This window comes from Adiantum capillus-veneris, chromosome 20, assembly GCF_014529385.1.
Source record: "Adiantum capillus-veneris isolate H3 chromosome 20, ASM1452938v2, whole genome shotgun sequence".
Classification (NCBI taxonomy): Eukaryota; Viridiplantae; Streptophyta; class Polypodiopsida; order Polypodiales; family Pteridaceae; genus Adiantum; species Adiantum capillus-veneris.
Genome location: NC_140950.1, coordinates 4874189 through 4886256, shown reverse-complemented (window position 1 = coordinate 4886256; position 12068 = coordinate 4874189). Strand labels below are relative to the sequence as shown.

Below are 12068 nucleotides of genomic sequence, written 5' to 3'. Positions count from 1 at the left end.
TTCAAACCTTTCTCTTTGGTTGTCACATATCACTAGGCAACCACTGTAGTTTTTTGTTCACAATAAAATGGAGATTAGTTGTGCCATTCCACTGGCTATTGCAACCAACGGCTTGATATCTTTTGGAATAGCTGTAAGTGCATCAACGGGTAAAGAGGAGATATTGTCATCTCTTCCTATTTGCAATGTGCGTGCAATAAAGAGAACAGCTCGAAATGTCGGGAGGAATAGTGCATCAACTAATGAACGAGAGATACTTTCATCTCTTCGTATTCGCAATGTGCGTGCGACAAAGAGAGCAGCTCAAAATGTCGAGAGGAATTTTAAAAACCAAATTATTGAAATCTTGCTAGAGATAAAAGCCTCTTGCAATAGGATGGAGACAATGCAAACCAATGTCTCTGATGTGGTTGAAAATTTAAGCTCTGTATTGGAGATTGAAGTGGGATACTATGGAAATTGCGAGAAGAGACAAAAGCATCAAACCTGCAGAGGCTAGAGAGTGAGGCATACATTACAGAGAAACTTTCCAAAGTTGAGGATTCTCAAAAGATGATAATGGCATCTATTGAATATCTTCGAAAAGAGGCTTCACGGAGTCAACGTGAATCAAAAGGATGAATTCAAGACAATACTCTACGACAAATCGTGCCAGGATTGAGAAGTATCGTCAACAAGCTTGGTGCTTTGACAAAGGTTCAAGGTTCAAGACTTTCAGATATCCGAGCTACCTCAAATAAATTAAGTGCTTTGGCTATATTAGTTCGACCAAGGTAGCGTCAAGTTTCTCAACGACCTAATCCTACTAATGGAAGAAATATGTAATGCTATCCTGTATTTTCATCAAACTGTACTTTTGAATTGAGTCACTATCAATGTGTCAAATGTATTTAGTTTAGAGGATATAATAAGATATCCAAGTTTATATTGATTTTTATCTTGCATAAGAATGTCTTTTAGTGATTGATCAAAATTATAGCAAGTATATTATATTTATATGAGATCTATTTGCACCTGATTTCATAGATGGCATCTGGACCACGTATATTATCACCAGGTCATGCACGACGTAGTCGACTGTGTGATGATTTGCGAAAGGCGAGGCGCCAAATAGCACGAGAGAGAACAAGGCATTCAGTACAAAGTACTATTGGAACTTTATTGGAGTGCAATGAAAGGCAGAGCATGCATGATGTACATGAAGGAAACTCTAAAGCCATGGATGTTGGGACAACAATGAACATAGTAGAGGGAAACTATTCTAAAGTAGAAAAGCATTGTTTGTCCATCCGCTTTGAATATCCAACGTCTCTCCTTTTACATCACAAGTCTATGGCACCAGTTCTATCCAAAAAGTGTGTACTGTTGCACAACTTAGGAAGCTTAGATTATGTTTTCTCCAAATGTGGAGCAAAGGCTTGGAAGGATGAAGGAAAGACTATCCAAATATTTGTGGGTATATGTTGGTGCTCTGATGGAAGAGTTCAATTACTTCCTTTGAATGAGCCACCAAACGAATTGAAAGATTTGATGAGCTCAACTACAATAAGAAGTAGACAGTTCTTACAAAAAATTCGGGGATATAATAATGCATTGGCATTTGTGTCTCTTACTGCCCATATTGATGAGACTATTAGTTATGGTGGGAGAGGTGTATACACTTTTAAGGTTCATTGCTCTGTCTATCATAGCATTGGTTCTTTAGCGCCAGCTGAAGGACAAAATGAAGTTCCACGCTTTGCACAATTACATTTTTTTGATACCGAACATGAGTTGAGCAACAGATTGCATCATGTTTCAAAGTTAGATCGTAGTATTCTAGAGTGTTTACAATTGATGATGCATAGAGTAAATCCCTATGCAAATACTCTACGATCTGCTGCTTCTTTGTCTAGAGATGCTACTGTACCCAATATGAGGATGGTTATGGTGGAGCATCGTTGTGATGGTTGGCAATATCTTGCTCCAAGGGGTTCTGAAGTTGCTGCAATTATGCCAGGACAAGGGGATGATAGAAATATTGGCTATCGCGACATTGTATTGAATTTTTGACACAGGGGCTTGAAAAGAATCTCCAGTATGCATCGAGCTTACATGTCCTTATTGTATGTTTTATTATTTCCAAGTGGAGAGGATGGGTGGCATCTTTATTTACACACTACCGATGGGAAAAAAATGAGTCAAAAGCAATATTATGTCTTTTGCTTACAAATGTGAGATGATACAATGGAGTGTCTTCTTCGAGGAGGTAGGCTATTACAATAGTATGTCGTGGTGGATGCTTATAGTACTCTAGAGGAGTCACGGATTTTGTGGATGGGAAATAACCAAAAAACACTTCGTGGTGAAGTGTATCAAGGATTGGTTGACATGGTTGAGGCTAAAGATGGCTTAGAGAGGGCTGGTCAAAATGTTGGCCGTAGAATTGTTTTGCCATCATCTTTTGTTGGAGGTCCAAGATATATGTGCCAACTATTTCAAGATGCAATGGAAATTGTTCGTAATAGGGGTAAACCGGATCTCTTCATCACATTCACATGTAATCCACGATGGAAGGAAATAGATGATGCATTACTACCTGGACAAAGTGCTGTTGATCATCCTGATTTGACTAAATGAGTGTTTTATCAGAAGTTCCAAGATATGATGCATTTACTTATCAAGAAAGCCATTTTTGGGGAGGTGATTGGACATGTTTCAGTGATTGAGTTTCATAAGAGAGGTCTTCCTCATGCTCATATATTGTTGATACTTGCATCCGAATATAAACCCATAGATACATTACACTATGACAAGTTGGTTTGTGCAGAGCTCCCCGATAAGAATGTGTTTCCAGAATTATTTGATGTAGTGAGTCGCTGCAATGTTCATGGGCCATGTGGTCCTTTGAACCCAAGTTCTCCATGTATGGTCGATGGAAAGTGTAGATTCAAGTTTCCACGAACATTTTCCACGTCTACAAATGTAAACGAAAGTGGATATCCTGTGTATATGAGACAAGATGATGGAAGGTTTGTTCCGTCTAAAAATTATAATTTAGATAATCGTTGGGTTGTACCTTATAGCACCCTCTTATCACTAAGATACCAAGCCCATATTAATGTGGAGATCTGCTCTACTGTATTCACTGCCATGAAATATCTTTATAAGTATGTCTACAAGGGACATGATCGAGCCACTGTTGTTCTTCAAGATTGTGAAGGAGCTACTGATGAGATCAAGAGTTATCTCAATGCACGTTATGTTTCTGCATCTGAGGCTATGTGGAGAATATTTGCTTTGACACGCATAGTGAAAGGCCAGCTATTCAACAATTGCAAGCACACCTTCCATTGCAGAATATGGTTACATTTCAAGATGGTGATGATGTATAACATTTGCTGGATAATGAGAAAAATAAAAAAACTACCTTGACAGAATGGTTTGTTGCAAATCAAAACTATCCAGAAGCAAATAGCTTCACATACACTGACTTTCCAAATGGTTGGGTATGGAATAAAAGTCGAAAGGCATGGTCTCCATGACAACAAGGTGTTTCTATTGGAAGAATGTATAATATTGTCCCTACTGCTGGAGAGGTTTATTACCCACGAATGCTTCTCAATATTTGCAAGGGATGTAAGTCTTTTGAAGACTTGCGCATGTATGATGGTCACATTTATGAACATACAAGGAGGCATGTATAGCTAGAGGATTATTGCAAGATGATGAAGAATGGTCACTTTGCCTCCAAGAGGCATCTTTTTTTCAAAATGGAATGCAGTTGAGACAACTTTGCAATCATATTAGTCTTTTGTGAGCCACTTCATCCGGCTGCTCTTTGGGACAAGTTTTGTACCGAATTTTGTGAGGACTATGTTTATGCCCTAAGGATGCGTATTTCAGATGCAAGTGTGCGATTTGATGTGGCAAAAAATCGAGCTTTGCTTCATATAGAATGCTTTTTGCAACAACATGGCAAGAGGATTTGCGATTATATGTTGCTTGCAATAGACTCAACAATGGTATCCTTAAGTGAAAATGGTGCTATGGCTGAAGAAACAATGTTCAACGTTGATGAATAGTGTAGTATAGCAGATTGTATGGAGACTTCCTTGAATGAGGATCAACGAGATACTTACCACCGAGTGCTACAAGCTGTTGACACACATTCAGGTAAGGTATTTTTCCTAGATGGTCCTGGTGGCTCAGGAAAACCTTACTTATATAATGCACTTCTTTCACGAGCGCGAGGAAGTTGTAGAGTTGCTCTTGCATGTGCATCTTCGGGTATTGCAGCTTTGCTTTTGAGTAATGGAAGAACTGCTCATTCTAGGTTTAAGATACCTTTGGAGCTTCACTCTGAAGCAACATGCAATATAAAGGTAAATAGTCAACTTGCAGAACTTCTAAGGAATTCAGCTTTACTTATATGGGATGAAGCTTTCAGGACACATTGCTATGCATTTAAAGTAGTGGACAAAACTTTAAGAGATATTATGCAGCGAGATACTTTGTTTGGTGGAAAAGTCATTTTGCTTGGAGGTGACTTTCGACAAATACTACCTGTTGTACCAAAAGGTATTCGTACAGACATTGTAAATGCTTCATTGTGTCATTTTCACATATGGAAATATAGAAAGATACCGAGGCTTACTAGAAACATGCGTATACTTGGTTGCGGTTCAAATCCACTTCAACAAAGTTTTTCGCATTGGGTGCTTGATATTGGCAATGGGGTTATGGATGATGGAGGAGACTTAGACAGAGTCAAAATACCTTCACACATGATGCTTCCAGGAAATAGTTTGGTAGATCTTCGAAGCTTTATATATGGAGATTTGTGTCATGTGCAAGATCATGCAAGTTTTTTTAGAGATCGAGCAATACTTGCTCCGCGGAATAAAGAGGGTGATTTAATTAATGACTATGCATTGCAAAGAATGCATGGAGATTGCAAAGAGTATCTGAGTGCAAATTCAATTTGTATGTCAGAGGAAAACACACATTTGTACACAATTGAATATCTGAATATCCTTACTCTTGGTGGTGGTTTTCCACCTCATGCTTTAGTCTTGAAAGAAAATGCTCCTATCATGTTGCTGCGAAATTTGGATCCAATACGTGGATTATGCAATGGAACCAGATTGATATGCAAGCAATTTCATCATAAGGTAATTGAGACAGAGATAGTTACAGGATCGAATATTGGAGAGAGAGTTTTTCTTCCAAGGATTGACTTTATTATTGGAAACAATCAAGGGCTTCCATTTTAAATGAAGCGTCACCAGTTTCCAATCAGCCTTGCTTTTGGGATGACTATCAACAAAGCACAAGGGCAAACACTCAAAATTCCTGGTCTATATCTTGCATCATCGATCTTCTCTCACGGACAATTGTATGTTGCAATGTCACGTGTACGAAGTGAAACTTCTATCAAGATTGTTGTCAATACTGAAAACACTCAAGCGGAGTGTTACTACACTCCCAACATTGTATTCAAGGAAGTATTACAACTAGCGAACTCATAACAATAAGTTTAAATTGACATTGTGGCTCTCACTTAAAGTCAGACACAGTTGATGTTAAATTTTATTCATATCTCTTAGATCAAAGTATTGCCCACAGATGGATCCTCGATGCAGTGCCTCCTATGTAGTGGGTCACATCACTGAATTCATTCGAGGTATTTATCTTCTCTTTAAAATTAGCTTATTAACTTGACCTATTATTTTCTTGAGAAGATTGGCTTATACATTGACTTACTCTGTTGAAGATCCACCGCAATGGAGGGGAAGAGTTCTTGCTATGTTTTTGGTGATTTTATTTGATACAACTCATATTATATTGTAAGAGTTTTTATATATGGTATATTGGTAGTTTTAAGCTTTTATTGCTCTACATAATTCATGGATGCCTTTGCAGAGATCACTCCCATCGAGGATTTATCATCGTAGGTGTTTATGAAATGCTATACTTTAGGTAGAGATATGTCTATGGAAGTTCTTGGATACCACCATGTTTCCTTTTCTTCGGACCCCGAGCATCGTCAAATTCAAGTTAATATCTGGTTTGTGAGTGACGAGAGACCAGTCAATGCACAACAGGTGGGGGTTGCTGGAGACCGCACTACACCATATCGATTGAGGATATTTACTCAAGTTGAAACACCATCCCGTATCTTGCAAAATGTATGCAACATAGATCCTTGGACTTATAGAATCCCTAATGTGGTCTCTCGAAGGCTACACTTTGAATAACTATTGTGTATCGTCTCTACTACATTCAAAATATTCAAATAATCTTTGTGAAGCTGTGTAATATCAAAGTCTTTTGAATTGATTTCGTTCCTCTCTCTCTCTCTCTCTCTCTCTCTCTCTTAAATCCTTCACCAAAGCAACATAAAGAAGGACATGATTCTCTACAGCATGATTGTTAAAGTCTTCTTTATTCTATTTCATCTTTGTTCCTCTTAAACTTCTAAATTTGTGTTGTTAGAGCAGATAAAAAATGGCACGATACATGATGGTTTCGTACACCCTCAATGATGTACCTACTTATATTAGAGGTATGTAAATTTAAAATCTTATCTTTGATACTTACTTTTACCATGAATGAGAACTTTGTGGCCTTTATTTTGTATGTTTACACGTGTTACGTTTATCTAGATCTTCCATTGTGGAGGGGTCCTGCACATGCCGAGGATATTGTTCGTATTATCGAGGATTTTGAGATCCTTCGGTACGTATAGCTTGAACTTGAATCCATATGACGTTAAATGTGTTGTTACTTTTTATGTCTGAATGGTTGGTTGTTATCTTCATTGCAGGCTTCAATATTATTGCATACATTCTGTCTTGGCATTATATGAAGAACGATATTTTAGAAGTGTTGTAGGTTATTATCACATAGAGTTTGATATAGATGATATGTGAATCACTGTATAAGAGTTAGGTATGCAACGGCCTCTCAATTGCAACTTTTCATACAGTCCCTATGGAGTGAATGAATGGATGTTTAGAATCTATTCTTTGGGTGAATCACCTCGATGCCTCGGTCGTAGTGTTCGACGTGTCAGACCTTGGATCTTGAGAGTTCCAAGTAGAGTGTGTCGTAGGCTCAACTTCTCTAGATGATCGAACACTTTGATCCATTGTCTATGCATTCTAAGTACCATATTTTTAAAGTTATTGTTGGCTTATTGGAGAGAGAGAGAGAGAGAGAGAGAGAGAGAGAGAGAGAAATTTGCGAATTTCTAATGTAGGTTAACATGGGTCATGATGTATTGGCTATTCTCCCAAAACATATATGGATGATTATATATTTGAAAGTTAAGAAAGAGTACATTTGTCAAGGATATGGTACATGGTGTTTGTGGCATCATTGGGTGTATTCATATGCTGATGGGTGGTATGGAAATTGTGAACGCTTAAGCATTTCACTATGCAAAGTGTCACAAATATTGAGGGAAATAAAATTGATGAGAGTCCTACAAGAACTACATATGGTTGATATTTATTATGTCAATGTTTGTGGTTGTGATATTCAGTTGCAAAAGATATATCACAATCACAAATCTTACATTTCAGCTGAAGAGTTTAAAATTTTGAAATTAATTTTGTGAAGTTTATCAATGGAGTACATTGGAGCGATCCTCAACCATCCAGTTATAGAGTAGAATATGAGTCGTTGTAAACAAAAACATTGAGGTTGTTGTAAAGACTTTGACCTAATGAACCTCTTGACACTTTTTGGCATGACAATTAGTAATTGAAGTATTCGTATTGCGCTTATACCTTTTTAAAGTGTTTAAGTGGCCATGTTGATCATCTCTCTCTCTCTCTCTCTCTCATTCTCATTTTAAGCTTTGAGTACTAATGCTGTCTTCTTTTCTTGCAACCAATTAAATGACCCACGAAATTGTGAATATTTTTCCAAGTCTAAAAAATCTTATTGTTGATTCCTTTGAAGAAAATTTGTTACCTGTTGAACGGGGATGGCAATGGGCATGGGAAGTGATCGAGAAAAAATACATTGTTTGGGGGTCATATGTAGATGAAGAGTTGGACACGATTTACATCAAGTTGCTTGATCCCTATTTCTTTTCCAACATTAGGCTCATGCTCTTAAAGCAAGAGCTTGGGTTGATTCGTCATTAAAAGATTTACTTGAGCCGGGTTCAAAAAATAGATTTAAGAGAAGTTTGTAGAGTACCAGCTCAATATCTTGATCCTGTTGAAATAGCACAACTAAGAGTGCTATGCAGATATGTTCCTGAGCGTTTTTGGCAATAATGTAAACCTTTTTTTTTGAAATATGTCTCTTTAGTCATGTGCTTTTATGTAATCTGTGTGTGTGTGTGTGTGTGTGTGTGCTCGCTCGCGCAAAAGGGGTTAAATGTACCAAGAGTAGTCTAAAGGGACCAAAGACTAAAAGTGTCGATCGTGTGTGTGTGTCATGGAGAGATGTATAAACATGCACACACACACAAACACATACAAAGTGAGGTGGTAAGAGTGAGCGAGACCATCGGTAGGCGGGGCGCGCGAGCTAGTGTTCAATAAAGCAATGTACATGGCCTATACCTAAGGAAGAGCTTTGCGATGACCTTGGCTTCTAGCACACTTCCAATACCACCCCCAACCAAGCAAGCTCCTTGGGCCACCTCACTTACCCATGAAATGAAGAAGTTGTAACAATAAATGGCAAGCTTAAAATTGAAGACACTAGTAAGGGATCCACAGGTAGTTAAAACATCGAGTAGCAAAAATTTAGTGAATAGAAAAGACTAACTTTGAAAAGCGAGTGACCAAAGTTACAACTCTAAAAATAGTACATTGAAAGCCCTAAAGGTATTGGGATATATAATCATGTAAAAAAAAAAAAGTATTACGGAGTCTTTATAATGGGTATTTATTACCTAACTACAAGGAATAAGTTGAACTCATTTTGATTATTAAAGTCCAATGTTATACCTGAAGTAAACTACATAGCTTTTCAGTCAAAGAGCTCTATGAAAACTCTTTGAAGCGGGACGCTTTAATTTGCCTTCAATTTTTTTAGGACAACCAGCTTTACATATACTAGCACGGCTGGCCGCCTTCAGCGGCCTCTCTCTCTTTCTCTCTCTCCCCCTCTTTATCTTTATCGTGCGCAAAGGAGTTTCTCTTTTTTGGACTTTAGCCTTCATTTTGCAGTTTTTGACACTTGTAAAGCGCACTCCCTCTGCCGTTATAGAATACATGTAGATTAAAGAAAGATTGAAGAAAGTCCTGCGGGAAACTCAAAAACAAATATAAATCTACCTAAAGCAAAAAGTCTTCAAACAAACATCATAAACATATACTCTAAATGGTCCATGAACTATAATAAGGAAGCTTGCTACAAAGACACAAAAAAAAAAACTTATCATTGAGGCATAGGTCATGACAATTTCACTACTTATGAGGCTTGCTAACCGGCGATCCGCTTCATCCTCCATACCTAACAATCTTCCTATCCAAACTGTCATATACAACATACCAAAGAACAAGTCATGATTTCGGTAGTCCCAAAAAATAAGAAGGAAGCATTCCTTGTGGCTTGGCAAGCCCTCATCATTTTTGGATGACTAGCATGATAGATGCATGGAACATCGCATGTGTTTTTCCAAATGATCATGCTCTCATCATGCAACAAAACTATGTTACCTAAGTTGTAAAGAAGAGAAATCAACTACACCTAAAAGATGAGCGTGCTTATACCAAAAGAGAACAAAAAAGTTACTTTTTATGTGAAAATTTGGAAACGATACAAATGTGTCCAGTTCATCTTTGTTGACGTGAGGCCGCAAAAACTATAGATGTTGTACATAATGCATGGACACAATCAAAGAAAAATCCCTCAACCATAAATGGCTCCAAAAAAATTCCCTTTAGAAACAAAGAATAAAGCTTAGGAGAAAAAAAAGTCATCCTACAAGCCAACCATGCTCTAATAACATTGTAAGTGCGATTTTTAGCCCACATCTCACATGCTCCTCAATGAGTGTTCAAGTGTGGAGACCTTGTCAACCTTTTGATAGCAAATCCTACAAAAATCCAAACAATAGGAAACATATACACACATGCCCCATTCACTTGCACCAAGGCCTAAAACTTTGCTTTGAATTCAGCCTTATGTTGGTTACACACCATCTATCTAAACTTGGACGTGTGGTTGTGTAAGCGAGCTACTCATTCACTACAATAAAGGGTCAGTGGACAAGTACTTGAGCATCCACGATTCTCTACCCAAGCTTGGAGTTCCTGCCAACACATCCAGAATATGACGGTCAAACCAATAGCCTATAATAGCTACTGGAAAGACATTTACTTCTTAAAGATTAGTCATGTTTGGTGTGTAATTCTTTCCACTCATCTCCAACATAAAACTAAGGCCAAATTCACAAGCATCTAGGCCTATCTAGCCCTTTTAAATGGACAAAATAGTGGATTGAGTTCAATATGTTTTCACACACAAAACAAAAGGGAATCTCCTGGCATTGGCATGACACGAGTCATGGACATTGGCAAAGAAATAACGCCCCCTCCCAAATAAAATAAGATAAATAAATAAATAAATAAAATGGGTGGTCTTTTTGCACAAAGTTGACAGTTTCAAACTCGAAGCCAATCATGCAGACAAACCGTGAGAATGAAATGAGTTAAGTAAGCCGTTCAATTAGTTGACTATAAACTTTGAAGTTTGAAAAATATATTCGTAATTTACAAAAGGACAAAAGCCCAAACTCATGGGCACTCATTTTTGTGAGCACCCATCTATGGCTTACATGCGGATGCGCCCTAATGTGCCCTAGAGCCCTAGGCATCCTTAAGTAAGTACACCTAAATTAGTTTTCTTTTAGTAGGCCAAAAGCAAAAATCTATAATCAAAGAAAGAGAAGGGAGAGACAACCTGCAACATAACACATGTAATTATACAACATAAATCCACATGATTTGAGTCAAGCCATACATGTAAAACCCTCTTTATGTATGTGGCCAACATAGTTAAGAGGTCACATACAAACACATCAAGAGCAAGATGGAGATCAATACTACAAGAGAATGACGGAGATTAGAGTCTTGGGAAGTGAACTTCACTCCCTTCCATGGTGCCACCACTACTTGGAAGTGGATCTTCCACCAGGGTGCCAACCGACCTCAAGGGTTTTCTGGACTTAAGAGAATGTTGCAGATCATTCACCACCTTTTGCTTGAAGCTAAGCAATGACCATATATCAGGGATTGTCCATTTGAGACATTGAAGCATAGCACCAACTTAGGCCAACTAACCTAAAGAGTTTTCTAGTCTTAAGAGAACATTGTAGATCATTCACCACCTTTTGCTTGAAGCTAAGCAATGACCATATATCAAGGATTGACCATTTGATATGTTGCAACATAGGGATATCAATGGCCTCAGATTACCAAACCCCCAATATATCATGTTTGAAATTTGTAGGTGGGTGGTTTTATAGGACTGACAAAGTCTATTCCTCACTTTGGAAATGGCCTTATTCCCATCATTTTTTGTAATAGCATTCTATCCATCTAAGCGGGCACCTTATCCCTTTGTCATCCATCACATCATCTCATAAATTCCTTAACACCAACAAACAATGTCGGCCACCATATGCCAGCCATTAGGATTTCACTAGTCATGGTTTCATGGAAAAAATGATCTCCCGCTAGATCTGCATGTGCTTGCTCTAAGATAGAGATATATTCATCTTCATTGGCCCACAGTCTCAGCGCAACTATTGATCTTTCCCTCTTTGGTGCAAATGTTGTCCAATTATTTATGATTCCTAGCTTCCGTTTTGATGATCTTTTGGTGAAGTTTGATCATATCTTCACAAAATCGTTGATTTGTTGCTCCATTTTGGTACAACGGATATCACGAATAAAGTAGCATGAAGTGTAGGTGTTCTCTTTTACATTGGGCACATTGTACCATGTCCTCTGACCATCTTGGTATCATCTCTACAAAGAATAGATGACCATTAGGAAAATCACCGTCAAATCTCTTGGGAGGTTCCCCTGAGGTGATCCTTGATTAGTGATCAA

General features: G+C 37.9%; 1 protein-coding gene across 1 annotated transcript; it reads left to right on the top strand.

Annotated features, from left to right (window-relative positions):
* Nucleotides 1-1026: 1026 nt before the first annotated feature.
* Nucleotides 1027-6914, top strand: LOC147432027 (uncharacterized). The gene is made up of 7 exons (XM_086491529.1): nt 1027-2037; nt 2632-3011; nt 4070-4155; nt 4279-5153; nt 5608-5665; nt 6648-6720; nt 6809-6914. The coding sequence occupies exons 1-7, from the start codon at nt 1027-1029 to the stop codon at nt 6912-6914; spliced, it is 2589 nt and encodes an 862-aa protein (XP_086347655.1).
* The last annotated feature ends 5154 nt before the right edge of the window (nt 6915-12068 follow it).

Coding starts and splice junctions, on each gene's coding strand:
- LOC147432027 (XM_086491529.1), top strand. CDS start 1,027: ATGGCATCTGGACCACGTATATTATCACCAGGTCATGCACGACGTAGT. Junction 2,038..2,631: donor ATATTGGCTATCGCGACATT/GTATTGAATTTT, acceptor GTGTTTTATCAG/AAGTTCCAAGATATGATGCA. Junction 3,012..4,069: donor ATGAGACAAGATGATGGAAG/GTTTGTTCCGTC, acceptor TGAATAGTGTAG/TATAGCAGATTGTATGGAGA.